Source organism: Sceloporus occidentalis, unplaced genomic scaffold (assembly GCF_023333645.1).
Source record: "Sceloporus occidentalis isolate IW3139 unplaced genomic scaffold, rSceOcc1.0.p SCAF_22, whole genome shotgun sequence".
Lineage (NCBI taxonomy): Eukaryota > Metazoa > Chordata > Lepidosauria > Squamata > Phrynosomatidae > Sceloporus > Sceloporus occidentalis.
In genome coordinates, this window is record NW_028317002.1 from 13,218,100 (window position 1) to 13,244,400 (window position 26,301).

The following is a 26,301-nucleotide window of genomic DNA, read 5'->3' on the forward strand; positions in this document are numbered from 1 at the left end:
ATACTCCAAAATAGCATCTCTTAGGAAACCCTCAAACAGTTTACACACAACAGAAGTTAAACTAACAGGCCTATAATTCCCCGGGTCACTTTTTGTCCCCTTTTTGAATATTGGCACAACATTTGCTATGCGCCAGTCCTGGGGAACAGACCCTGTCACTATAGAGTCCTTGAATATTAGAAATAGGGGTCTGTCTATTACATTACTTAACTCCCTTAGAACACGGGGGTGAATGCCATCTGGACCTGGTGATTTGTCTATTTTGATTTTTTTTAGGCGGCACTGCACTTCTTCCTGCGTTAGACAGGCGACATGTACTGAGGCATTTATCTCATCCTGCTGTATATTACCTGGCATTTCATTTTCCTCTGTGAATACAGCAGAGAAGAATATATTTAATAGATTAGCTTTTTCCTGATCCCCATCTATAACTTCTCCCTCATTACTTTTTAAGGGGCCAACGCTTTCATTTTTAACCTTTTTACTATTTATATAGTTAAAGAACATTTTGGGGTTTGTTTTACTCTCTTTGGCAATGAGTCTTTCTGTCTCCAATTTTGCTGCTTTTATCTGATTTTTACATATTTTATTTTTTTCCCGATAGCTTTTTAGTGCTTCCTCACTGCCTTCCTGTTTTAGTAGCTTAAATGCCTTTTTTTTGCCATTTATTGCCCCCTTTACATTTTTATTTATCCACATTGGTTTTCTCTTGTTCCTGACTCTTTTATTCCCATACGGTATGTACCTTTCACAGTGAGAATTTAAGATATTCTTAAAAATCTCCCATTGAGTGTCTGTACTCTTGTTTTTGAGGACATTTTCCCAATTTACAGTGTTAAGGGCTTCTCTTAGTTGATCAAACTTTGCCCTCCTAAAGTTCATAGTTCTTGTGGCTCCTCTAAGAGTTCCCTTATTGAAGGACAAGTTATAATGTATCATATTGTGATCACTATTTCCTAGATGCCCCCTGACCTGCACATTAGTTACTCTGTCAGGTCTGTTGGTTAATATTAAGTCCAGTAGGGCGCCCCCTCTGGTCGGGTCCTGCACCATTTGGGACAGATAATTATCCTTACTTATAGTCAGAAACCGGTTTCCTTTATGAGATTCACAGGTCTCGCTTTCCCAGTTTATGTCGGGATAGTTAAAGTCCCCCATAATAACCACCTCATTGTGATTAGCTGCCTTGTTTATTTGCTTTAATAACTGCTGGGAAAACCAGCTTTTCGAAATATAACTATCCACATTGTTCAATGATATACATTCTTAATGTTTATTATGTCGCAGAGGAATCCTAAAACCCTCGAGAGATTGCAGCACAGGTAGGCTGTTTTTGATACAATTTACTTAGCTGGGTAGAAAAATGGTTGGTTTGCTAAACAGAGTGCAAGATGAATGGTGTCATTCAATCTGGCCACCCCAGTTATATGTGCAAAATGTATCATAAAACAACAATATTTTAGAATATATCACTTGAAAGTATCTGTAGTTGTATTTTAATATTTTTTAATCATCTTAATAAACAAGATCTTGTACTCTTAGGGACAACTACCCTCACCTACCCAAGTAATTTAAATCCTGTGTACTTGATAGTGAAGGACACAGGGCAGAGGTCCAAAAAGATCTATCTATTGTATGTCTCACATTGTAAAGCACTGCACTCTAGCGATACTGCTAAGGACACCCTTTAAAATAACAGTGTCTCTTTGGACTTAAGAAATGTTGGGCAGTCTAGTATGTGGTACATTTATACCATACAGGCAAATGAAATGTTTTTTTGTAGAATTATTGTATTTTCTAGGAGGCAGTTGATTTTTAATGTGCTTTTTGAAAGTAATGCTTGGCTGGAAAATCTCATTACCGGTGGGATTTGTTATTGATTATCAGATGAAAAACCTTTTTAGAAAGACCCAGTTAATCCAACTGCATTTTGTCTCACCTCTGCAGAACACGTAGGGTCACAAAAGGTCACCAGCCATCTTCAACATGTGGCATCTCTGGACATCCGTGATCTGCTTGTTCACCGCCTTTGCATTCAGCAATGGAAGAATTCTACCTGAAACAACAGGTCTTGTTTTTCTTTTTACCTTAATGCACCATCTTTTCTTGATGTAGGGTTAACACAGTAACTTTGGACACACTTCAAGAAATATTCTGTAAATCTGCCTGCAGCTGTCATGCATTATGAAACCCAAAACTTGCAATCCAGTTCATTTTATTTGAGGCTTCTTATTTTTCTGGATATCATAGTTTTTAAATCTGCTTGACCAAAAGCGTCAAAGGTTAAAAATCTAATTCCGACATGTGTTTTTAAAGTAACGATGGTTCTTTGACAGCTTTTGGACTATAACACTATCATCATTCACAATAGTTTATCCGTTCATTTACTGTAGAGTATAGCCATTCTGTATGTTCCATGCTGTATTTTAGCAACAAAGTTCAGTTTCATAAACTGCCCCAATTTTAATTAACCAGTCCAGTTTACTCCTACCAAAGCTCGCCTATAATTCACTGTTTAGTAAACGTCATTACTTATCTCCCTGGATGATCCTCTTGGCTTTCCATAAATAACCAAGGTATCTCACACTCACAGCTCATCACTTCCCATATGTGTGGTATTGATAGCTGAATAATACAGTCAGATTGTTGCGATTACACTAGTTTGAGATTCCTCAAATCACCAAGCAGTGTCATTGCTTCAACTTTGAACTCATCACATACAGACATAAATGTAGTTAATTTCAGGACTAACTCTTAATATCTCTCTCCATGGGCTAAACCGGACAGCCGGATTTAGCACATTTTAAGGCCGGTGGGTCAATTCGAATTAGATGCACCAAGAGCACTTAGGCTAGAACCTGCGGTGGCTTTCATTTACCCAGTATTACAGAAACATAGCAGCTAATGCACAACGGAAGGGATATTTTCAGTAAATACCGCTGAAGTAAAAAAAAGTTTTGTACTCTTTAAAAACAGCAGCTCTCCTGTCCCCATTCCATCAAGCCACAGAAAATAAATTAACCATAATAGTATTATCCACACGGATGTTCCAAGCTTTCTGGAGCAAAATCAAGTGTACACGTGTATGGTAATGTTAACGTTGTTAATCTCCCTAAGCAAGAGAACTTTATACAATTTTGAACAGATGCCAGTGTTTAAAGTTATTTGAAGTTTGGCTCAAAGTATAATATTTATCATTGAAGTGAAATGTATTTGTGTTTCCACGCATCCAAGCACATTCCATCTTCAAGCCTAATACACAAAGTGAAGACGAGGATTATTAAAATTAAGAAGTATTACATTTTGTGCGGAACTAAAATTACAGATGATTGAAGTTTATCCCTCTGTCAACTATTAAATATTATCCAGTTTAACATTTTAAAGCCCTAAATATTTGTTTTGCCCAGAATAATGTTAGTAAGCTTTGAAGAAAAGCATTTTCATTGACTTCCATTTATAGGTTATATTATTAAGATGTTCATGTCCAGTGGCGACTCTAGAAACAATATATAGGGGGGGCACACAAGATACCACAGTCAAACTGGGGGGGCATTCATAATTTCCAAAAGTAATGTGCTATGGAATTATACTTTTGTTATTGGGCTAAAATAATACTTGATCATTCAACATGGGAAGCCTGAAGCCACAATTGAGTGCGACTAATCCTCGAAATAAATATTATAACACAATAAATAACTTTTCCACTAAATGATTTCAAGGCCTTGAACGTTTTGTCCCCTGAAGTCACTACAACTTCAGGAGGGCATTTTATCTCTGGATAAATATAAATTAAATAATTCCTACTGTAAGTTAAGTGCCAGGAAACAGATGACCAAACACACACACCAACACAGGCTCTGTCACACCGACAGCCAGACACACACACCAGGACAGGCTCTGCCACACCGACAACCAAACACACACACCATGACAGGCTCTGCCACACAGACACCCATACACATCAGGACAGGCTCTGCCACACCCACATCCAAACACACACACACACCAGGACAGGCTCTGACACACTGACACCCAAACACACACCCTAGGACAGGCTCTGCCACACTGACAACTGAACACACACACCAGGACAGGCTCTTCCACACCAACACCCAAACACACACCAGGACAGGCTCTGCCACACCAACACCTATACACACACACCAGAGGACAGGCTCTGCTACACTGATAACCAAAAACACACAAACAGCAGGACACAATCTACGTCACAGATGTCTACATCAGGATGGATTTTCCACACTGCATTGGCGTTTATACCACCCTTAGTGTTTTTGCCCCTTGTGTATTGATGCCCCTGCTGCCCATATATATTAATATTAGCCCCAGTTGCCGATAGCAGGTATAGATCAACACATTAACACACAAACCAAGCTTTGCATGTATAGATCAATTGAAATTCACTTGTGATCTCAGCACTGAAGGTATATATCAAATAAACAGAATCAGACATACAAATCCTGTATTTGCAGGTATACAATAATAATATATGAAACGTAACATTGCAGGTATAGATCAAATAAATACATGGAAACAGCATTGCAGGTATTAATCAACTGAATAAGACATACAAACACTGTATTTGCAGGTATACATAAATAATGTATGGAAATATATAGATATGGATCTACAGAATAACGCAAAAACCCAGCTTTGCAGGTATAGATCAATTGGAATTCACATAAAAACACGTCATTAAAAGGTATATTTAAAACCCCCTAACTAAGGCATAGATCATAGGTTGCACACCCCAAAGCCAGCCCTGGCGTCCACACTGCCCACACAGCAATCACACTCCTATCATACCCAGGCAACCAGTAAATGCTGGTACCTAGGCATGATGGGACTGTGCTTGCTGTGATTGCTGTTAGCAATCACACTCCCATCATGCCAAGTCAGCCAGTACATGCTGGTACATGGTGGCTGTAAGTGATGTGTAGACCCCATACTGCTGGCAGCATCAATACACAAGGGGGGCAGCTAACTAGGTTTCAGCATGTACCGGCTGACTTGGCATGATAGGAGTGTGATTGCTAACAGCAATCAAAGTCCCATCATGCCTAGGTTCCAGCACTTACACATCCATGCTATCACACACACACTCATTCATTCATATACTCATTCATTCACAGATTAATTCCCTCAATCACGCATACTCATTAAAACACCCTCCCCACCCCCTTACCTGCACTGCAGCTCCTCGATGCCGCTCACAGACTTCAGCAGAGGGCGCGGCCTCCCTCTGCGTTCTCTGGTACTGCACAGAGGAAGCAGGACTGGAGCAGAGTCATGTGATGTCATGTGAACTCTGCTAGGTTCAGCTTCCTCTATGCCAGGGGTTCTCAAACTGCGGCCCTCCAGCTGCTGCAGGACTACATCTCCCATAATGCTCCTTCAGCTAAGGGGCTGGCTGAGGAGTATGGGAGATGTAGTCCTGCAGCAGCTGGATGGCCGCAGTTTGAGAACCCCTGCTCTATGCAGTACAGAAGACCCTCCCACAGGTAAGTAGCAGTGCTCGAGGTGCGGCCCGCGTAAGATCGGTTGCCCTGGCTGCCTTGTTGCTAGGCGCCCCTCTCTCTCCTCTGCATTAAAAATAAAATAATAAATAAATAAAAAAGACGGGATTTAAAGTCGCAACAGGGGGGGCAAGGATTAACCTAGGGGGCCTTGCCCCCCTGTAGCGACGCCACTGTTCATGTCATACGTGTCCCTTTTTCACATATTTTGCTCCATAAACTAAAAATCAAGTACAATTAATAATAATAATAAAACTAATAATAAATTAATAATAAAATATATTGTTCCCTTGAGAATGATTGTAAGTGGCCTTTATCTCTGTCTTTCATTTTCACTGTGATCATGAGCTAGAGACAAAAAAACAGTAAGAAACCGGTATTTCATAGATCCAAAGACCCAGGGATTTTTTTGTTTGTTTAAAAAACATATTTGTTTTTAAAAGGTTAAGTTTTTATATGTAAGTGTTTCAGTTTGTTAGTGGGGTCTTAGTTAGATAGTGTTATTGTTAGGTTTAGAGTTAGGTAGGTGGTTAAAAAATAAAAAATAAACAACAAACAAAACAAAATAAGAGAACCTAAAATAAATAAAAATTATGTAGGAATCTAGGGTGGCTTTCATTTTAAGGACTGTTAGGACAAGTTAATGAATACGTGTTTGATATTTTTTCACATTTATGTCAACTGTGGATTTAGCTGTAGAACTAGGAATAAATGTGCTTTTTTAAATTCATTTTTTTTTCAAAAGAAAAATGTACATAATGGTTTTTACAGGATGGTTTTACATGGCACAAAAAAAGTATATAATTTGTGTGGGTGTGCTGAATGAGAAAGAGGGAAATAACTGTTGAAGAACAGCAAAAACAAGAAAATAAAGCATAAGAAAAGCCCTGGTTCTCAAGGGGTTAACTCTGAGTTCAGTTAAAAGTGAATTCATATGGTTTTAGTAGAACTTTTTGTGCAATTAGTCAAGAAGAAAATGTACTGAGCAAAAGCCAAGCCTAGGGTCAGCTGAAATGTGTTGTTAGAAAATAGACCCCTTGCATATGGTGGATTGCCGTCTCCGTAAAGCCTCACACAGGCCCAGAACTGGTTACGCTGGCACTTGAGTGAGAATTGCTTGAAAGCACAGAGTACTAAGTATATAAACGTCATTCTGGTGCAAAGTTTGAACAGCTGTCCTGCCAACGGACCCTCCAATGGAGTACCCCAATCTGCATGACTGTTCCATTGGTTGCAATGGTAAGAAGACCACTTTTCAAACGTTGCACCAGAATATTTTTTTTAATACGTCACTCAAATGGTGCCATCAAATGTAATAATTTGTTCACTAACTATATTATATGATGCAACACTGTAATTAAATATAGAATATACTGTATCATTATTGGGATTAATTCCAACATAACTGGGAACAAACTGTAAGGTTAGCAATTTCTATCCCACTTTCTCACATAATTAACTTATTTGTAAGAATAGTTTCACAGATATCAGAGTAGCGTCAGTGGGTCCCAATGCCATCAATTATTTGAAGATAAGCTGTGTTAATGTTAAAAGGACATTTATTTTTAGATAAATAACTTTACAATCTTTACCGCCTAATAAAACCTGGTTAATGTATCCGGAGGTAAAAATAAAACTGTATTTTTAATTTTACATGTTCATATAATATCTTTATGAATTATTTGTAGAAAAGTGCACAAAACACTTTTATTAACATGTACAACACTCCGGTACTGCACAGTGTACACATAACTCATTTTAATTTAATTATTGGAATTACTTAAAGTAAGCTGGGTTTTGTATGAAATGCTGGGTTTACTGTAAAACAGTAAAAATAACCCGATCAGCAGGAACATTCCATTGGTTGCTATGGTGATTTCTTCACTTTTATCTCTTTGCACCAAAATTGCTTTTATTATATATAATCCCCTATGCTTGTATCTGTGAAGAACAATTCAGGGGCAAAGTGCTGTATGTGTAGCAATCACTATAGCAACCAATGGAAATCTTGTAATCAGAATTGCTCTGTATCAATTAAAAACATTGGCTTTTTGAATTTTAAAATGAAATGTATGACTTTCTATAGAGTTGTATGCAAGAACCATGTCAAGTACATGGGCGTAGGAACCCCTAAAAATCTGGGGAGATAGCATTCCCCATCAGATACCCCCTTCTTTCTCCCCATCAGATACTTCTTCCCTCACTATCCACTACCCATCTCCTCATCTTTTTTTTGCAAACAAGTACAATAATATATAACTTGAAACACTGGTAATACTAATGTACGTTTAATGCATTAAATATAGGGGGAAAAAACAGCTAAACTTTGTAAAAAAAAAAAATGTTAATATTGAAAAATTGGACCCCAGGAAAGCATTTCCTTGGGCCCCGTTCCACGCTCCCTAGCATCCAATCACTCCCTCCGCTACCACACCAAAAATATATGTGCCACACTGACTGCAGATTAGGGGAAGACTGTGAGAGTCAGTGCAGTGTTCCCTCCTTCTGACGCTACCGTGACTTTGAGAGATCCTCTACCCATAATCATTTGTGCCTCATTCACTAAGCCACACCTCTCTTTTCCTTCCTCTCCTATACCTGTAGTTCAGGCCAGCCCTGGCGTCCCCATGACCAGCACCCAGATTACACAAACTGATTACAGTCCAGAGTGAGCCAACTTTGCCCCCAAACAGCCCAGCATGAGCCAACTTTGTCCCCAAACAGCCCAGCGTGAGCCATCTTTGTCCCCAAACAGCCCACTCTGTGACATCCTTGTCCCCTAAAGACCCTGTCTGTGCCATCTTGGTCCCCAAGGCTCAAACACACTGCCATCTTTGCCTTTATACACATCTATTAATGCATTCTCACAAATCATTCAAGCAATTCATCCACACATTAATTAATTATCTTATTCATTCAGACAATTCATCAACCAATGAATTCTCTGTCACTCTCACTCTTTATTTCAATATTCTTACTACCCCCCTTTCTCACTATCTACCCCATCTCACTATATACTCCCTTACCCCCTTTTTAGTTCATTTACCTTGCTGAAGTCCTGTGGTGGGAGCGCGAGGCCTCCGTCTCACTGCTCTGCCGCGGTGCGCGTGGCTTCACTGCTGAGCGCGGGAATATGATGTGATATTCCGACGCTCAGCATGAAGCGCAGGCACCAAGACAGACGCTTCATGCTCCCACCCCCATTGTCCTGCTAAAAACTCTTCCATGAGCGACTGCTAGCTGACCCTCTCTCTCATCCGCTTGGGTGCCGTACAGCCTTTAGATTGGTGGTGGAGCAGGCTGCAGCTGCTGATCCCCTGGGAGGGGATTTCTTCATTATCGGTACCCCTCATGATTTCCTGGGGGGGTATCCTTCCCCCCTGTTCCTACACCCATGGTCAAGTATACAAAGAAAAAAACATGACAATATTTTGTTAGTAAATATATTTATTTCCAAAGTGCTTGCTTTAGTGTCTATTGCAATGATTTGCTAATGGACACAACCTATTGGTTTCAATAACTGGTCAAGAAGTAGATTCAACCACCTGCATTCAAGCATAGTTTTCAGCTGAGATATGCACTATATAACCAAATGGACATCACATTCCAAATTGTCTAAAATGTCTTTGTATGCTGTATTTTTAACATTACCCTTCACTGAAACTAAGGGGTCTAGCTCAAACTCTGAAAAACAGCCCCAGACCATTATCCCTCCTCCACCAAATTTTACAGTAAGCACTGTGGTAGCTTTCTCTTGGCATCATCTAAACCCAGATTCATCCGTCAGGTAATGAAGCGTAATTTATTACTCTAGACAACGTGCCTCCACTGCTCCGGAGTCCAGTGGCAGTGTGCATTACACCACTCCAGCTGATGCCTGGCATTGTGCATAATGATCTTCAGCTTGTGTGCAGCTGCTTAGCCATGGAAGCCCATATAATGAAGCTCCAATGCACAGTGCTTGTGTTGCCTCCAGAGGCAGTTTGGACCTCTGTAGTGAGTGATGCTACAGAGGGCAGACGATTTTTACTCACTAGTGCCTCAGAACTTGGTGGCCCTGCTCTGTAGGTGTGCTTGATCTACTGCTTTGTGCCTAAGCTATTGAAACTCCTAGACACTTCTCCTTCACAGTAATGGCACTTACAGTGGACACAGGCAGATCTAGCAGTGTCAATATTTGTCTATGCAGAGGACATGTCTATGTGCTTGATTTTATACCCCTGTTAGCAATAAGTGTGGCCAAAACACCTAAATGCAATAATTAGGAGGGGTGTCTACATAGTTTGTGATGATAAAGTGTACCAGTAGAAAAAGCACACACAGCGGCAAATCTTTAGTGTTCCTAGCTTGATTGATTATTGATTAATACTGTCTTTCGCTAGCCCTGAGCACTTTAGTATAGTAAAATAAGACATGAGGCAGAAAAAGGTAAATTGAAGTGATTTCCTATTGTGTCTCAGAATGGGGGGAAATCCTTCTTGACTCCACACTGGCAATTTGATTTCTTACAGGTTCAACAAGCTATAACTAATCATATGATTATAAACATTTATACCTCTGTATATTTTTCTTTGCTAACAAAAATCATATAGCTCATATTTAAAGGCATCAGTTGATTTTGATAGCACAACCTCTGTAGGCAGTGAGTTCCATAAGTTTAGTGTTTTAACTGTAGATAACCATTTTCACTCATAATTTAAATTTGATTGACAGGAAGCAGATGTCCCACTTTACCAAATGATGGAAACACAACCAACACAGGTATGTTTGCCAATTTGATAATCATTATTCTACTTAATGTATTCACCAGCATGATTGGTCTTTGTAGAACAAATCTGTTTCTTTCTGTGTCATTTTCTCTATCACCCTTTACCACATCAGTGAATTATTTGCCCATTTTGATTCCACCTAGAGCTGCTACATTAGAGTTTTATTTTCTTCCCTGTCCTTATTTTTTTTTAACAAATACTCTCTGGGAGTTTGAACATCTTATTTGTTGGTGTCTGGAAGGTGGCACATTGTGATCTATATCTCAATGTAAAGCGAGTTTTCTCCGTTAGCCAACAACGTTATTTGCTGCCTGCAGGCTAGCTCACAACTGTATTTTTACACCGGTCATAGATCATTATCTCTGATAGTTTATGTCACTAGGCACTGTTTTTGATACCAAGGAAAGGGTAATAAGATGTCAGACAACAATACAAAATCTGCTACTTGGGTGCAGACATATCTCTTATAAAATATACATTCAGGAATATAAGGTGACACGATCCAGATACCGTGCTGCACTTATACCATAACACATACCTCCAGGTCTTGTGCGATGTACCCCCTAGGAGTATAGAAAGGTATTCGTTAACTAATGATTTTACAACCACGACAATGTAGGTTATTTGAATAGTAAGTTAATCATACTGTCTGGTGGTGAATTAGTGGTTAAAATGTTTGAAATAAACAAACACAGTGCCCTCCACTAATACCCTTGGCACCCATGGAAGATATGAGCAAAGAAAAATTGTCTTTATTGTTTAACCTTTTGATCTTTTCTTATATACACAGAATATTCTGCTTTCATGGATACCAAACAATTGTAAACACAACACCGGTATATATATACACACACACAGGGGCGTAACTAGACGCCTCAGGGCCCGGGTGCGAGAATCTGTTAAGGGCCCCCCCACCCCCTCACCCCCCCCCAAAAAACATGATTTTTACCCAACAATTTTTTTTCAACTAATTCAACAAATTCAATTTACATATTGAATCATATCTGTAAAAAAATCAAAGAAAAAGGGGCGCATGTACAAAGGGCATAATCCAGGGGTGTCCAAGTTTTTTCTGCAGTGGGCCACTTCATCAGAATTGTATCCGTGCGCGGGCCGCACTCATTTTTCACTGTGACAAAAAATATGGCCTTTAATAAAATATGCAGATTAAAATAAAGTAAAATGACACAAAACCTTTACTCTTCCTCTCACTGATTTCTGGGCCTTGAAAGTTTTGCGACTACAAATTCAGGATTCCCTAGATTTATTCTAGGGATGAACTAAAATGAAAATTCTGGACCAAAACATTCAGGGTTCACTTAGCCAAAACCGAAAATGACCCCCACCCCCACAATTGGACAAAATTAGCAATATGACTTGGCATGATAGGAGTGTGATTGCTAACAGCAATCACACTCCTATCATACCCAGGCAACCAGTAAATGCTGGTACCTAGGCATGATGGGACTGTGCTCGCTGTGATTGCTGTTAGCAATCACACTCCTATCATGCCAAGTCAGCCAGTACATGCTGGTACAGGGTGGCTGTAAGTGATGTGCAGACCCCATACTGCTGGCAGTATCACTACACAAGGGGGGCAGCTAGCTAGGTTTCAGCATGTACTGGCTGACTTGGCATGATAGGAGTGTGATTGCTAACAGTAGTCACAGTCCCATCATGCCTAGGTTCCAGCACTTACACATCCATCCAGTAAATGCTGGAACCTAGGCATGATGGGACTCTGATTGCTATTAGCAATCACACTCCTATCATGCCAAGTCAGCCAATACACGCTGGTACAGGATGGCTGTAAGTGATGTGCAGACCCCATACTGCTGGCAGCATCAATACACAAGGGGGGGCAGCTAGCCAGGTTTCAGCATGTACTGGCTGACTTGGCATGATAGGAGTGTGATTGCTAACAGCAATCACAGTCCCATCATGCCTAGGTTCCAGCACTTACACATCCATCCAGTAAATGCTGGAACCTAGGCATTATGGGACTGTGATTGCTGTTAGCAATCACACTCCTATCATGCCAAGTCAGCCAGTACATGCTGGTACAGGGTGGCTGTAAGTGCAGACCCCATACTGCTGGCAGCATCACTACACAAGGGGGGCAGCTGGCCAGGTTTCAGCATGTACTGGCTGACTTGGCATGATAGGAGTGTGATTGCTAACAGCAATCACAGTCCCATCATGCCTAGGTTCCAGCACTTACACATCCATGCTATCACACACACACACACACACACACACTCATTTATTCATATAATCATGAATTCACAGATTCATTCCCTCAATCACACACACTCATTCAAACACCCTCCCCACCCCCTTACCTGCACTGCATCTCCCTTCGATGCTGCTCACAGACTTCAGCAGTCGCGACCCCTGCGACCCCGGTAGATCCGCCACTGCACACGCATATATATATATATGTGTGTGTGTCACAATTACTGGCACAGTTTTAGTCAATGCTTTGTGCTAAATGCATTTGCCAATATAGCAGCTCAGATTCTTCTCCTATAATGCCTGATGAAGCTGGAGAATGCATGGCAAGTGATCCATACACAATCTCTCCAGATCCTTCAAATTTCAAGGTCGACGCTGATGGACTTTTTCAGTACACCCCACAGGTTTTATATGGAGTTCAAGTCAGGGAACTGGGGTGGCCATGGTAGGACCTTGATTTTGTGGTCAGTAAACCATTTTTGTGTTAATTTTCATGTATGTTTTGGATCATTATCCTGCTGGAAGATACTACCACAGCCCATTTTAAGCTTCCTGGCAGAGGCACTCAGGTGTTCATTTAATATCTGTTGATATTTGATGAAGTCCATGATGCCATGTAGCCTAAAAAAATTTCCAGGTCCTCTGGCAAAAAAGCAGCCCCAACAAAAATGAGCCACCACCATATTTAATGGTGGTCATGAGGTACATTTCCATACGAGTACCTCTTTGTGTTCCAAAAAAACCATGGAACCTTGTCACATTTGACGTTCCAGTAGTATCTGGCAAACTGAAGACGGTTGAGTTTGTTTTAGAGTAAAGGGATTTTTTTGGTGAGGTAGGAGGCGTCAGATTGTAATTTTGCAGACTTTCTGACCCAAGATGCAAGTAACTTCTGCAATTCTCCAGCTGTGATCCTTCGAGATTTCTTGGCCACTCAAACAATTCTCTTCACACTGTGTTGAGACAATATAGGCACATGTCTTCTTCCAGGTCGATTCATAAAATTTCCAGTTGATTGGAACTTCTTAATTACTGGCCTGATGGTGAACATTTGCATTTTCTGCTTTTTCCAGCACATCACAGCTATTTTCCATGGTCTTACCCATTGTGATGAATGACTAAACGAATTTGTGTTACATAATATTTATACCCCTGTGAATAAGGAAGTCATTGTTGAACAATTTCCTGTTCCTAGTCAGGAACTAAATAATTTTTTGTACTAAAAATGTAAAAAAATCAATGGGAGTATATTTCAAATGTATTTTTCTCATATGATTTCATATGGGTACCAATAATTGTACCACACATATATTTAACCAGTTTTTTTGGGGTAAAACTGTGTTGTGTTTGCAATTGTTTGATATCCATGAGAGCAGAGTAGTTTTTTTTTTCAAGAAAGGATCAAAGGATTAAACAATAAAAACAATTTTTCACAGCCTTCTTTGCTCATATTTACCAAGGTCAATATTAGTGAAGGGCACTGTATTTGATCATTAAGAAATCTATACAAAGAGCTATGGTTAGAAAAACATAACCAAGCAAACAGAGGTCACCAATAACATGCAATTTACTATGACATTAGGAAGGAAAACTGGAACGCGAGTCCTGTGTCTGAGGCTTAGTCTTGTTCCTTCATTTTTTTTTATACAAAAGTGAGGGTATAAAAGACATTATCTATCCCAACACATCATATAAAAGAGAGTTAAGAAAAGGCGTTCCAAAATTGCAGCCTGTTCAGGGTCCGCCTGGACAATCCCATATTTTAAAAAAAATCTAAATCGAGGATTTGCCTCTTTGTTTTCTGGAAAATGCTGGTCTAGTGGCCATGGGAATCTGTGGTGGGGGGACCTGGCAGCCTTTAAACAAGTGAAAAAGGATAGTTTCCACACTTAGCAGTATGTGTATGTGCACATCCTGTTGAAACAAATTTTGAAAACTAACGTATATGAAACCTATGAGCAAAAATTGCTTTTTTTTAAGATGTAATATGTACATTTTCTGCTGGTTAATTTTGCTGTTCTTTCCTAACATTTTGCGTTTCTCCTTTCCCCTTTTTTTCTTATTTATATCACCTAATCTGTTTATTTTCTCTTCTCTCTGTCATCTCTAGACCTTTTTCTCTCTCTTTTCATTTCTTTTTTTTCTCTCTTCACTTGTTTCTTATTTTTTTCTCATTTTTCTCTTATCTTTTCTATCTTCTTTATTCCCCGTCTATCCTTTCTTTAGTTTCTTTTGTCTCTCTCTCTTTCTTTATTCTCTCTCCTCTTTTCCCCCTATCTAGTCTTTCTCATCTGTCTTTCTCTTCCATTTTCTCTCCTGTCTTTTTGTTTTTTCACTTTTGTCTCTCCTTTCTTTCGTCCATCTTTTCTGCCTTTTCTTCCCCTCTCTTCTCTCTTTTTTCTCTCTACCATCCTCTCTCTCTCTCTCCATATTTCCACCCTCTTTTCTTTAGTTCCGTTTCTTGCCTCTCCTCTATATTTTGTCTCTCCTTTCTCTCTATTTAACCAAGAATTAAGCTATCCCTGGTAAAGTTGTGCCATGACCAAACCCTGACCCCACCCCAGACACAGCCTCTCAAAGAATGTTTAGGAAATGGCTTAGCACAAGTGGGAGCCCTAGGCGGTGCTAGTGTCCTTTGTGTAAATTAATTGTGGCCCTGGTAGCTGCTTTGTTTCCCTGTGGCTAGGTAGCCATATATCTTATTTAAATATTGTTATGTCACCACAAAAGTAGATGAATAAATAAAGATAAAAAGAGGAATGTTTTAAATGAACTAAACCAGCATTTCTGAGAAAGAACAATTTTGCAGCACTGACAAATAGGACCAATGTTACCAATTGAACTGCAGAGCTGTCTTGACAGAAATGCCCTGTAGAGAGATACAAGTACATGGTGTGGAAGCATGCTGTTTTTTTCTAGCATTTGGGAGGCTTTGTTGGTGAAACTAATAACTCCAGATTAAAAAGAAAATAAATCAGCAGTTGCTAAAATCGTTTGGAAGACAAGTTCATGCTGTTACGTGTTTATTCTTCGATATTAATACTGGATACATAAGCCATTGTTAAGTAAGGAATTGGAGGTCATACTAATTACAGTATCTATGTCTCTCTTTTCTACAGGATTCAATCTGATCCGCAGATTCTCCATACAGAAATTAAGCTCAGTGAAAAAGATTAGGAATCCCAAAGGTCCTCTGATCATGCGACTTGGAGACGCCCGGCTAGTAGAACCAACAGCGTGAGTAGAGAAAGTCTTTCATGTTTTCAATACCTGAAAGAACGTTGGCATCAAAAGGGTTATTTGCAATATACAAATGTTACAGAGCATTTAGTAGATGAGGCAGATAATGTTCCATCCCGCTTAAGGAATTTGTGATGATTTTTAATGACACCCCACTCCTACCAGCCGTGATAAGTGATATGCCACCATTTTGTGATTGATGTTATAAAGGAGCATACCCCGAGGGAAGCAATTTGACAGTCTCGTAAAAACCTTCATAATCCTGGAAAGTGAGCCTTGGGCACATTATCAGCCTGGGCACCTCTCCAACTCATTACGCAATGGAGTGCTGCAAGCTTCTGCTTTTTCCCCCCCCTTTTTGGCATTTCTCCCAGACGAGACTGTATGGCTGGGAGTTGGAAAGCAGGGAAGGGGAACAGAGCAGATTAGTAAAATAACCTTCTATTTTCCAGCGAGGCTGTTTACATGGTCACGCTATTACATCATTATGAAGGATATTTAATATGACATATGACATCATTAATACCAAAGTAATCAAGATAGGTGTTATTTCCAGTGGTTTATATGTTTATTTATATTGGTTGCAGCTGTGTTGAAAAAACAATATCATTTAAATGTACTTGTAATAAAATATGTAATTTAGTTATTGAAAATGTGCATCTAAAGTATTATTATGATACAAATTCAACAGTTACACTAGGTGCATGCAGGTACTGACCAGAAGGCAACCTAGGATATGGTATAGGGCCCTTGAAAAGAAGCCTGAACATGAGCTTCTAAGCCTACCTGGGAACTTTTAGGCTCCATCTACCCAGAGCCTACCCTTATGGGAAGTGGCCAGGATGACCTGCTGACATCGTGGGACACCCCCATTTAAGAGGGAAATTGGTGGGGAGTGGGGCGTGTCAGGACCCTGCTCCCTGGACTCAGTGGATTCAGGTGTTGGGTCTGGGCCGAATTTCACCTCCAGCAAAAAAAATTTTTTTCCATCTTTAGCTCCATAATCTTTTCCCATTTTAGATTATGATTATGTTTTTAAACTATTTTGTGTAAACATAATTAAATTTATAAACACATACACTCATACCCAGCAAAAATTCATTGAAAAGGGGACTGTCTAGGGAGGAAAGGGGGACATATGGATCTTCATCCCAATAGGCGATCAGTCTATAGTACAGTAGCCCAGGGCTTGCCCCACTTGGAAAATATGTGCAACTGGCCGCACCCCCAGCCCCCCCGCCCCCGATTTAGGATGCCTGCTGTAGACATACATTCACAACTGCAATATTTTATGAATTAGAGCAATTTTGGCAAAAAAACAGTACACATTCTGATAATTTCCCAAAGAAACTTGCTGTACATGTGTCTTTCGGGAAAAGTATATAGATATTCAGTTTGATTCTGGTAATATAGACCCATTTTTGGTTCTTTATTTGTTTCAGGGCACAGGGGAGAGATATGGCTGGGAACTAGCGCATGTTCTCATTTGATTTTTATTTACTTTCTCTAGTGGGGGCCTGGGGTATTGTTCAAAGAGATTTTGTATTGAGCATAATCAAGAGCAAGACTAACACACATTGGAGCCTTTCATGACCAGAGAAACCTTCAATGAATAATCAAATACACCAAAAGCAGGAGGCCGACTTGGTGCCAAATGCTGCCTTGGCTTAAGATAGAGATTCCAAGAGTAAATTGTTATTCTATGAACAGTTATTTAAACATCAGCCATCTATACTCATTCCAATAAAATTAGTTTTCTCTGTAGTTTTATGGCTATTGTTTTTGGATGTCTCACTCTCCTTATTTAATTACGCTATAAATATCTGACCAATGTAGAAGCGCCATAAATCAAGTAGATACAAATAGCAATGGTGTGTCTGTAAATGTCTCACAGCATTAAAGTAAAATTATCTTCAAAACTGGGTGGGCATCCAGAAGTATGGTTTAAGAAATAGTTAAATGACTGTGTTGAGGATTAAGCAGGATGGGAAGAAGGAAAACAAATAAACTGCGTATTGACACATCTAACGTGCACCCTTAGACAGGTGTTCCCACTTGGTTTTCCCAATGAGTTCACACTTGTGGTGACCTTGCTGTTGAAGAAACAGACAACAGACGAAGATTGGTACCTTTTCCACATCAGTGACCAGCTTGGCTACCCACAGGTGAGGACAATCGACCACATTCTATTATATTTCTGTATGATATGTTATGGTATTGAATTCTGATTTAATTTATTTGGTACTTAAGGAAATTAAGAAATACTTGTATGTGTCTGTCAGGTTTTGTTCAGATTATGTCAATGTGTCTTTTCTTAAAAGATTATACTCATCCTTTCCCCCCATGAAATGTGTTTCCACTTCCTATTTGAAAAACCCTTGCACTCTATTTTATATCAGGTAACCTTAAACGCACATCTACATTTACCTCCTCCACAGATCTCCCTAGGCATCAATGGTAAGGACCAAAGTTTAGAATTCCAGGCCAGAGGGAAAGACAAAGAGTATGTGGGCTGTACCTTTACTGGGCAAGGTGTGTCTCGTGTTTTTGACAATGGATGGCACAAGATTGTACTTAGTGTGCAAGAGACAGTGGCGTCTATTCACATTGACTGCAGTTTCATGGCCTTCAAACCTATTGAGCCAAGAGGACTTCTGGCCACCGATGGGCACACCTTCATCGGTTTGGATACAGTGAATGGTGCCCCAGTCCACGTAAGTCCTAAAAACAAAATGACATTTTGTAAATTGTGTGGAGGGCACTTTTACAACTGCTTGAAAAATAACCACTTGCCTGTTCTTTACCTCCAGATTGATATTCAAAAATTTTTGGTGTACTGTGATCCACTGATGGCTATGCAGGAAGGGTGCTGTGAGATCCTACCCTCAGGTGTAAGTTAGATCCTGCCTTCACTTTTTTTTATGAATATACTGTATATGCTTCAGTATTGGGATAACATATTTATGTCTAACAAAAATAGTCCCTGAAATGTTTTTAGAGGGAAAACATACCCACATTTTTGGAGGTAGATTTTTTTTTTGTTTTAAATGTTTTGTATCACTCTCTCTATTGCTATACACTTAATCAGCAAGAAAATAAATAGAATAAGCCTTGATACAAGTGCCACCATGGTAGTTTGGTGGCACATCTACCATTTCTGTTATCTGATGCTGGCCAAATGACTCTATAGTACTGAATATATGTTGTTGGATATGTGTTGGATAAACCCTTAACATTCAACATTTTCTAGGGTAGCTTTTTAAAGTAATATAAATATTCCTCACAGTAATGTGTCTATCCGTGTCTCTTATATTCCCTACAAAGTGCGTCCCTGAGGCTCCTAAAACAAGACGACAAGCAGAGATGGCTGACAGCCCACAAAGCAGCAACCTCATCGAGCTATCCAGACAATCCAGACCAGGCTACACGCGCTGCTTCTGTCTGGAGGATGCTTTGAGCAAGAAGGTAAGTGGACCATTAAGATGCTTCCTGCAATGGAGCATAAAACAATTCTTAATGCATATATTCTTCTGTTTCTAAATGTATTTTAGGAAATGCGGTTCATTGTAATTACTCATCTCATTTCAAAGGAAAATTGCTTTTCTGTCATGTGTAAACTGTATATTTTTATTCCTTGACCTGATCTTCTTTTTATATATAATTACTTTGGAAAGATCTGAAACAATGCTTATCAAAAAAGAAATTTAAGATATAAATGTTTGGCTTTTTTCTCTCAAAATGTAGTACTATAAGTGCTAGACATAGGAAATATAATTTGTTGTCTGTGCGTCTATGTATTATCCAATTAGAAGTCATAGGGCAAACATTATAGATACAATTATCTATCGATCCATCCATCCATCTGATATTAGATATTGTAACTATGGCATAGATCACAGGGCTGTACACAGTACTATGTGATACCTATAAAAAGGCATATAATAATTTGGAGATCCTAAAGTTTATGTACCCTGCTAAAAGCTTCACTGCAGAAAACAGCACACTAGTAAAATAGATTACATTTATAATGCTCTCTCTCTCTCTCATCTCTTTTTTCCATAACATATGGGATGATACATAGATATATACCATAATTTACACTATATATAGATAATACACACTCGTTAAGCGATTGTATAAATATAAGCTAGCATTTTACATCCAGCTGCTTCTGTTTATATCTACAATTTATATCTTCCAGCTGTCCAAAGCTGGTATGCTCACTTAAAACACGAGTCTTATTTACGGTGATGTATACAGTATGTGAGGAGCGCTGTCTGCACTTAAATCCTCAGATGTGCTCCCTGTCTCAAGATAACAGACTACGTGCCATTTCTGTACCCTATCTACAAGTGCTTTCATGGATACATTCCATAGCGTTCTACCCCTGAGGCCTTCCACGCCTTTTCATTTGAATATCTACAACACGCCTGTGTCTGTAAAATCTGTTTGAGGAGGGCAAAGTGCCACAGGGCATGACAATTTCCACAATGTTGGTACTTGGTAAGGGTGTAGTTTTAATGTGCAGTTAAAGTTGGAAGGGAAAACATAGAAGTGTAAAGCTATGAAATATAAAGTTGACTGAAAAGTCTTCCAGTTAGGGAAACCCTTCAAATCCTACATTCTACATTCTGACATGCCTGGGTAGAAATCACACATGGGCTTATATTTTTATGTTGGTGTTTGTAATGCAATATATACCTATATTATTAATTTATACACTTACGGTCTTGTGTACGGTTTCTGATCCTGTGGTAAAGGTATCCCCAGTCTGACGAGGCTAAGGGATTGCACTCTTTGCGAACATGTACTTTTCTCTGTAAATAGTGATGTATTATGTAAATAAATTCACAGTTAAACTGAACAACATTTCTATGGCAGTGTGATGAAGTCATACTTTACATGATGCCCCACTTTACACTATACAAATTAATCCTGAATGTGGCACCCCCCACTTTGAAATGTAAAGACACCCACAAACCTACTCGACCAGCCCCCAGCCCACCGGGAATTTTCCTGGGTTCCCAGTCTGGCCCTAGGTATACACCCAATGCCAGCCTGGTGGCACCCCCTAATGAATGGCAACCGGACGGATGATCATCATTGACCATCATGCCCCTACACCCTAAAATGTCCTTTAGAAATGCATTAAGCATTTTAGAGAACTCATGGAAATCCTGCAGACACCTAGCTCCTGAGCTTAGTCCCCGTTGAAATCAAGGGATCAGGATTTGCTGCCAATCACAGTAGCCAAGAGTTGCTTGGTGAATGATGAAGTCCCAGAGCATTGGCACTGTCATAATTGGCAGAGATTAACCTTTGGTATTTACAGATTTCTCTGTACCTGGACTCCATCTCTGTTTAGCTTCTTTTACCTATATATATATTGTTGTGCAAATTGTCACCATGAAGTTCACAAGTGAAATCCAGATGCGTACCTGTGGTCCATTGTCTCCTGAGGAGACCTGCTCCACCCCACTTGTAAGGCTAAAACCTGTGCCCATGGTTTGCTGTTTATCCAATTCAGAAGTGATGCTGCATTGTATGATTTGTGACACTTCCACATAAGTATCCTCTCAGAATTAGTATAATGATATGTCTTTATAACCTTCTTTAAAATCAATCAGACAATATATTGCATTCCGTAATTAGTTTATAATTGAATATACTGCTTTGGCTTATTTATTTAGTGGAAGGTTTCATTCCTCAGTTTGTATTTATAGGGATGGATTCCAAAATATGAGTTTCTTTAATCTGTAGCTTTTTTCAAAATATAACATTGCAATAATCCATTCAGGTGAAGAGTGCAGTCCACTGAGTACTATACCTCTAGTGGGTCCCTCTTTAGCATGGACAGCGCGCCCTTTCAACTAGACTTGGGCGCTGGCGAAATCTTTGTGTTCGTCTTCGTGGGGGGAAAGATCTTTGTATTCTGCGAATATTGGCCCATTCCTGTGTTCGGTTCGGCGAATATTTGTGTACATCCTTCATGTTTTTTGCTGTTTTTTGTAAAGTCGCTTGTACGGACCTTTAACTCTTGGAGCATGGAGACCAGTGGTCTCTCCCAGGCAAGTTGCGCCGTCAGGAGTTAAACGGCCGTGCGAGTGAGCCTATTGGTCGCCTGCAGGGGCCTCTTCTGGCATCAACCAATTGGTTGATGCCAGAGGAGGCCCCTGCAAGCGACCAATAGGCTCACTCGCACGGCCCTTTAACTCCTGACGGGGAACATGGCCTGTCTCCCCGCTCCAAGTTTAACTCTTGATGGCGAACCTACGGATTTCCGCTCCCATTATCTACACAGCATCGCAGGCGTTGATGCCAGAGGGGGCCCCTGCAGGCCACCAATAGAGTTGTTTGCACAGCTCTTTAACTCTTGGCGACGAACCTACAGATTTCTGCTTCCGTTAACCTCTGTGATGCTGCAAAGATAAGGTAGGCTAGATGGGGAAGGGACCAGGGAGATTAGTAGACGAAGACGAACACGTCGTGTTGTGTGTCTTCGTCTACGTTTTGCCGCCATCACGTTGGTATTCAGGCTGAACAACGAAAACGCACCCTTCGTTTTTTTTTTGTTTACTTAATTTAAAGTATCTCATTCATTCACATAAATAGCTATTGATAGTTCCCAAATTCACATAAAAACTCTCGGCAGACCCACATCTCCAACCACAACCCCTATAACAAAAGTGTCCCTCTTTTGACGTTTGAAATGTTAGGCGGTGGGGAGTAAAGTCACCACTTATTTCATTTGGACATTCTGTACTCCTTCGTACAACTTACCCTGGATACAAACATACAAATGAAGGCAGCCTGGTTGTCCTTGGACACACAACCTACGTATTTCATCATGAGGACCAGACCCACAAGTATATTTTTAGTAAAACCTAGTAAAACTTTTTACAAATGCATTTTTCTAATCAAGTGTCTCATCGTGCTTGATTTAATGTATGGCATGTTTTATAAGTCTGTGGGGTTTTTTTTATTCTCTCTCATCCGAGCTCAAGCATTACTTTAAAGAATGGCCACGTGTTGAAAGCTTAAGATTTGTGAAGTTTTTTCAGATGATCAAAATGCAAGAGAGAAAGGTACACAACGAGAGAGAGAGAGAGAGAGAGAGAGAAGGAGGAGGGAACTAAGCTAAATTAATTCACAAACTGTACAGAGAGCATAACACAAACCTCAAAAGCCATTAGTGGTAAAGGGTTTGGAAGGAAACTCTCTTGTCTCTGCCTAATTCAGTTGTAACTTTATGCTTACTTAGCAAGACTCCTACTGTATCTCCATTGCATGGAATACATTGGAGCCAGACAGCCGGCAAAATTAATTGGAGGGCAAGAGGTGGAGGGAGCAGTAAAAGATACCTGGCTACACCGAGGTACATAAAGTATATCAGTATTAACACCTCAGAAGTGTGCAGGTTCTAGTTCTAGGTACATACACTAAAAAAATAGTGATTAAAATTGACAATGCCTCAACTAAACCGATGGATAGCAGAAATGATACAGTGTTCCTGTGAATATAATGTTAGTACATGGTTGTATGAAAACTTTGCCCAGGCTTGCAAAGATGATGGTTGCATACAATTCCAAAGTTTGGTTTGGAGAGCCAAACAGTTGGTGTGATATGGCAGAAGCATGAGCCTTTTAGCCAAAACCCTTAAGGGCCACATGTGGCATGGTGCCCTCTGGCACCATGGAATCATAATGTATCATTTCTTTTTTAGTATTTAGTTTTGCTTGTAAATGTAGTTATCCGAGGCACAGACCGAACGCTTGAACGAACCAAACATTTTGTAGCCAGATGATAATTTGTCTCTCCACTGTTCAAATGGAAGCAATTCAATATTTGTACAGATTGTTCGGCTAAATGTAGGGTACACAAAGATTGTTCCAGTGCTAAACGTGATAATCTGATTTCAGTTGCACAGGTTGACTTCATAATAAAACTAGCTGAACAGCCCCACATCATTTACATTCCATAAAGGATCTCTCTGAAATTGTTATAAATTAACAGTGGCATTCTACAGAGGCTGCCATGCAGATTTGGGGCCACTTTTATCCTTGGGGGCTACGTCACACGCGTTGATAAGACAATTTTTCAAACATTGCCCCAGGATCACTTTTTATACATAACCCTCAAAGTCCCAGGGGTGGAGGGAGCAAGAATAAGTGGCAAACATCTCGCTACAATGAGTATATCTCTATTGATTAATCACTTGCCAGCAAATGCTGTACAGCATTACTGATGCAATGGCAAGAGATTTAAGCATCTTTATTTAGCATATATACACACTTAGCATATTTTAGCAAATATACAGTTTTGTCTACGGAAAGGGTAGATAAGCAGAACAGACTCCAAGCAGAACCTGTAGAGGATAATAGAGAACGTTTAAACACGCACGAGACCGATATATTGCTTTTCTGAATCTAAAACTAGACCAAGGACTAATTAAGGTTTATATTTTTATTTAAAAAAAAACAGACAGACTAGATTGGATGAATTATTTTTATTTGTCATTGAATGTTTCTATGTTTCTGTGCTTTATTTCACATGCATGAGGCTCGATAATAACACCTCATATCAGGGGCGTCCAACATGCGGCCCGCGGGCAACCGATCTTACGCGGGCCGCACCTCGAGCCCTGCTATAACAAGAGCCCTGCTACTTACCTGTGGGAGGGTCTTTTGTACTGCACAGAGGAAGCGGAACCCAGCAGAGTTCACGTGACATCACATGACTCTGCTCCAGTCCTGCTTCCTCTGTTCACTACCAGAGAACGCAGAGGGAGGCCGCGGCCCCTGCTGAAGTCTGTGAGTGGCATCGAGGAGCTGCAGTGCAGGTAAGGGGATGGGGGAGGGTGTTTGAATGAGTATGCGTGATTGAGGGAATGAATCTGTGAATGAATGAGTATATGATTGTGTGTGTGATAGCATGGATGTGTAAGTGCTGGAACCTAGGCATGATGGGACTGTGATTGCTGTTAGCAATCACACTCCTATCATGCCAAGTCAGCCAGCACATGCTGAAACCTGGCTAGCTGCCCCCCTTGTGTATTGATGCTGCCAGAAGTATGGGGTCTGCACATCACTTACAGCCACCCTGTACCAGCATGTACTGGCTGACTTGGCATAATAGGAGTGTGATTGCTAACAGCAATCACAGTCCCATCATGCCTAGGTTCCAGCATTTACTGTTTGGATGTGTAAGTGCTTGAACCTAGGCATGATGGGACTGTGATTGCTGTTAGCAATCACACTCTTATCATGCCAAGTCAGCCAGTACATGCTGAAACCTAGCTAGCTGCCCCCCTTGTGTATTGATGCTGCCAGCAGTATGGGGTCTGCACATCACTTACAGCCACCCTGTACCAGCATGTACTGGCTCACTTGGTATGATAGGAGTGTGATTGCTAACAGCAATCACAGCAAGCACAGTCCCATCATGCCTAGGTACCAGCATTTACTGGTTGCCTGGGTATGATAGGAGTGTGATTGCTGTTAGCAATCACACTCCTATCATGCCAAGTCATATTGCAAATTTTTTTTGTCCAATTGTAGTGTGTTACCTACTTTTATAAAAAATTTGAGTTTTTATTATTATTTTTAATAATAATAAATTTTAGGTGGGGGGTCATTTTCCGTTTTGGCTAAGTGAACCGTGAATGTTTTAGTCCAGAATTTTCATTTTGGTGCATCCCTATAATAAATAGAACTATTTCATTTTAATTATCCTGAATTTGTAGTCACAACACTTTCTAGGCCCAGAAATCAGTGAGAGGAAAAGTAAAGGTTTTGTGTCATTTACTTTATTTTAATCTGCATATTTTATTAAAGGCCATATATTCTCACAGTGAAAAATGAGTGCGGCCCGCGCACGTATACAATTCTGATGAAGTGGCCCACTGCAGAAAAAACTTGGACACCCCTGCCTTATATTGTCTGTTGAGCAAAATGTTATGTGTAAAATATACACGCATATAGTAGTTTATGTGGCGTTATATTCTCTTCCTTCTGTACTTATATAACATCTTGGCTATGCTGCTGCGTAGACATTTGCTTACACAGAGTCTATCCCAAATATTCCTGCCTGTAATCTATATAAATGAAAGTCATTATTATTTAACTTGGACAGAAAGTCTGAATCCGCAGAAGAAACTCCATTCATAGCGTGGATACATCACTCTTTCCATCAGTATCCCCAGCCAGAAATATGGAAAAAAAATCAAGAGACGGGAGGTGGAAGAGGGGTTTGTTCAGCCAGATGGGGGTGGGGGTGTCCTGATCCTTAAGGTTAAGAAGGGTTCCAAGAATGCAGGAGAAGAATGGATATTTTGTTCTCGGTGTGTGGGCACAAATCATTTCCACACAATGGAATGAATGAAGATTGCACTCTGCACGTTTATACAGGGACCAGAGGACATAATACCCCCAAATCCATGCTGTCTGCACTGTGACAGTCTGTTTTAACCTCATGTATAAAAGCTTATTTGCACTGTATCTCCTACCTGCTCACACAGGACTTCT

General features: G+C 40.0%; 1 protein-coding gene across 1 annotated transcript in view; it reads left to right on the plus strand.

Annotated features, from left to right (window-relative positions):
- Positions 1 to 26,301, plus strand: part of LOC149301082 (uncharacterized) — an 82,282-nt gene that overhangs the window by 16,201 nt on the left and 39,780 nt on the right. The window contains exons 2-6 of the mRNA XM_089484608.1: positions 15,658 to 15,775; positions 17,820 to 17,943; positions 18,217 to 18,492; positions 18,589 to 18,669; positions 19,103 to 19,243. Of these exons, the coding sequence (XP_089340734.1) occupies positions 15,658 to 15,775; positions 17,820 to 17,943; positions 18,217 to 18,492; positions 18,589 to 18,669; positions 19,103 to 19,243 (740 nt within the window). The remainder of the gene's footprint in view (positions 1 to 15,657; positions 15,776 to 17,819; positions 17,944 to 18,216; positions 18,493 to 18,588; positions 18,670 to 19,102; positions 19,244 to 26,301) is intronic.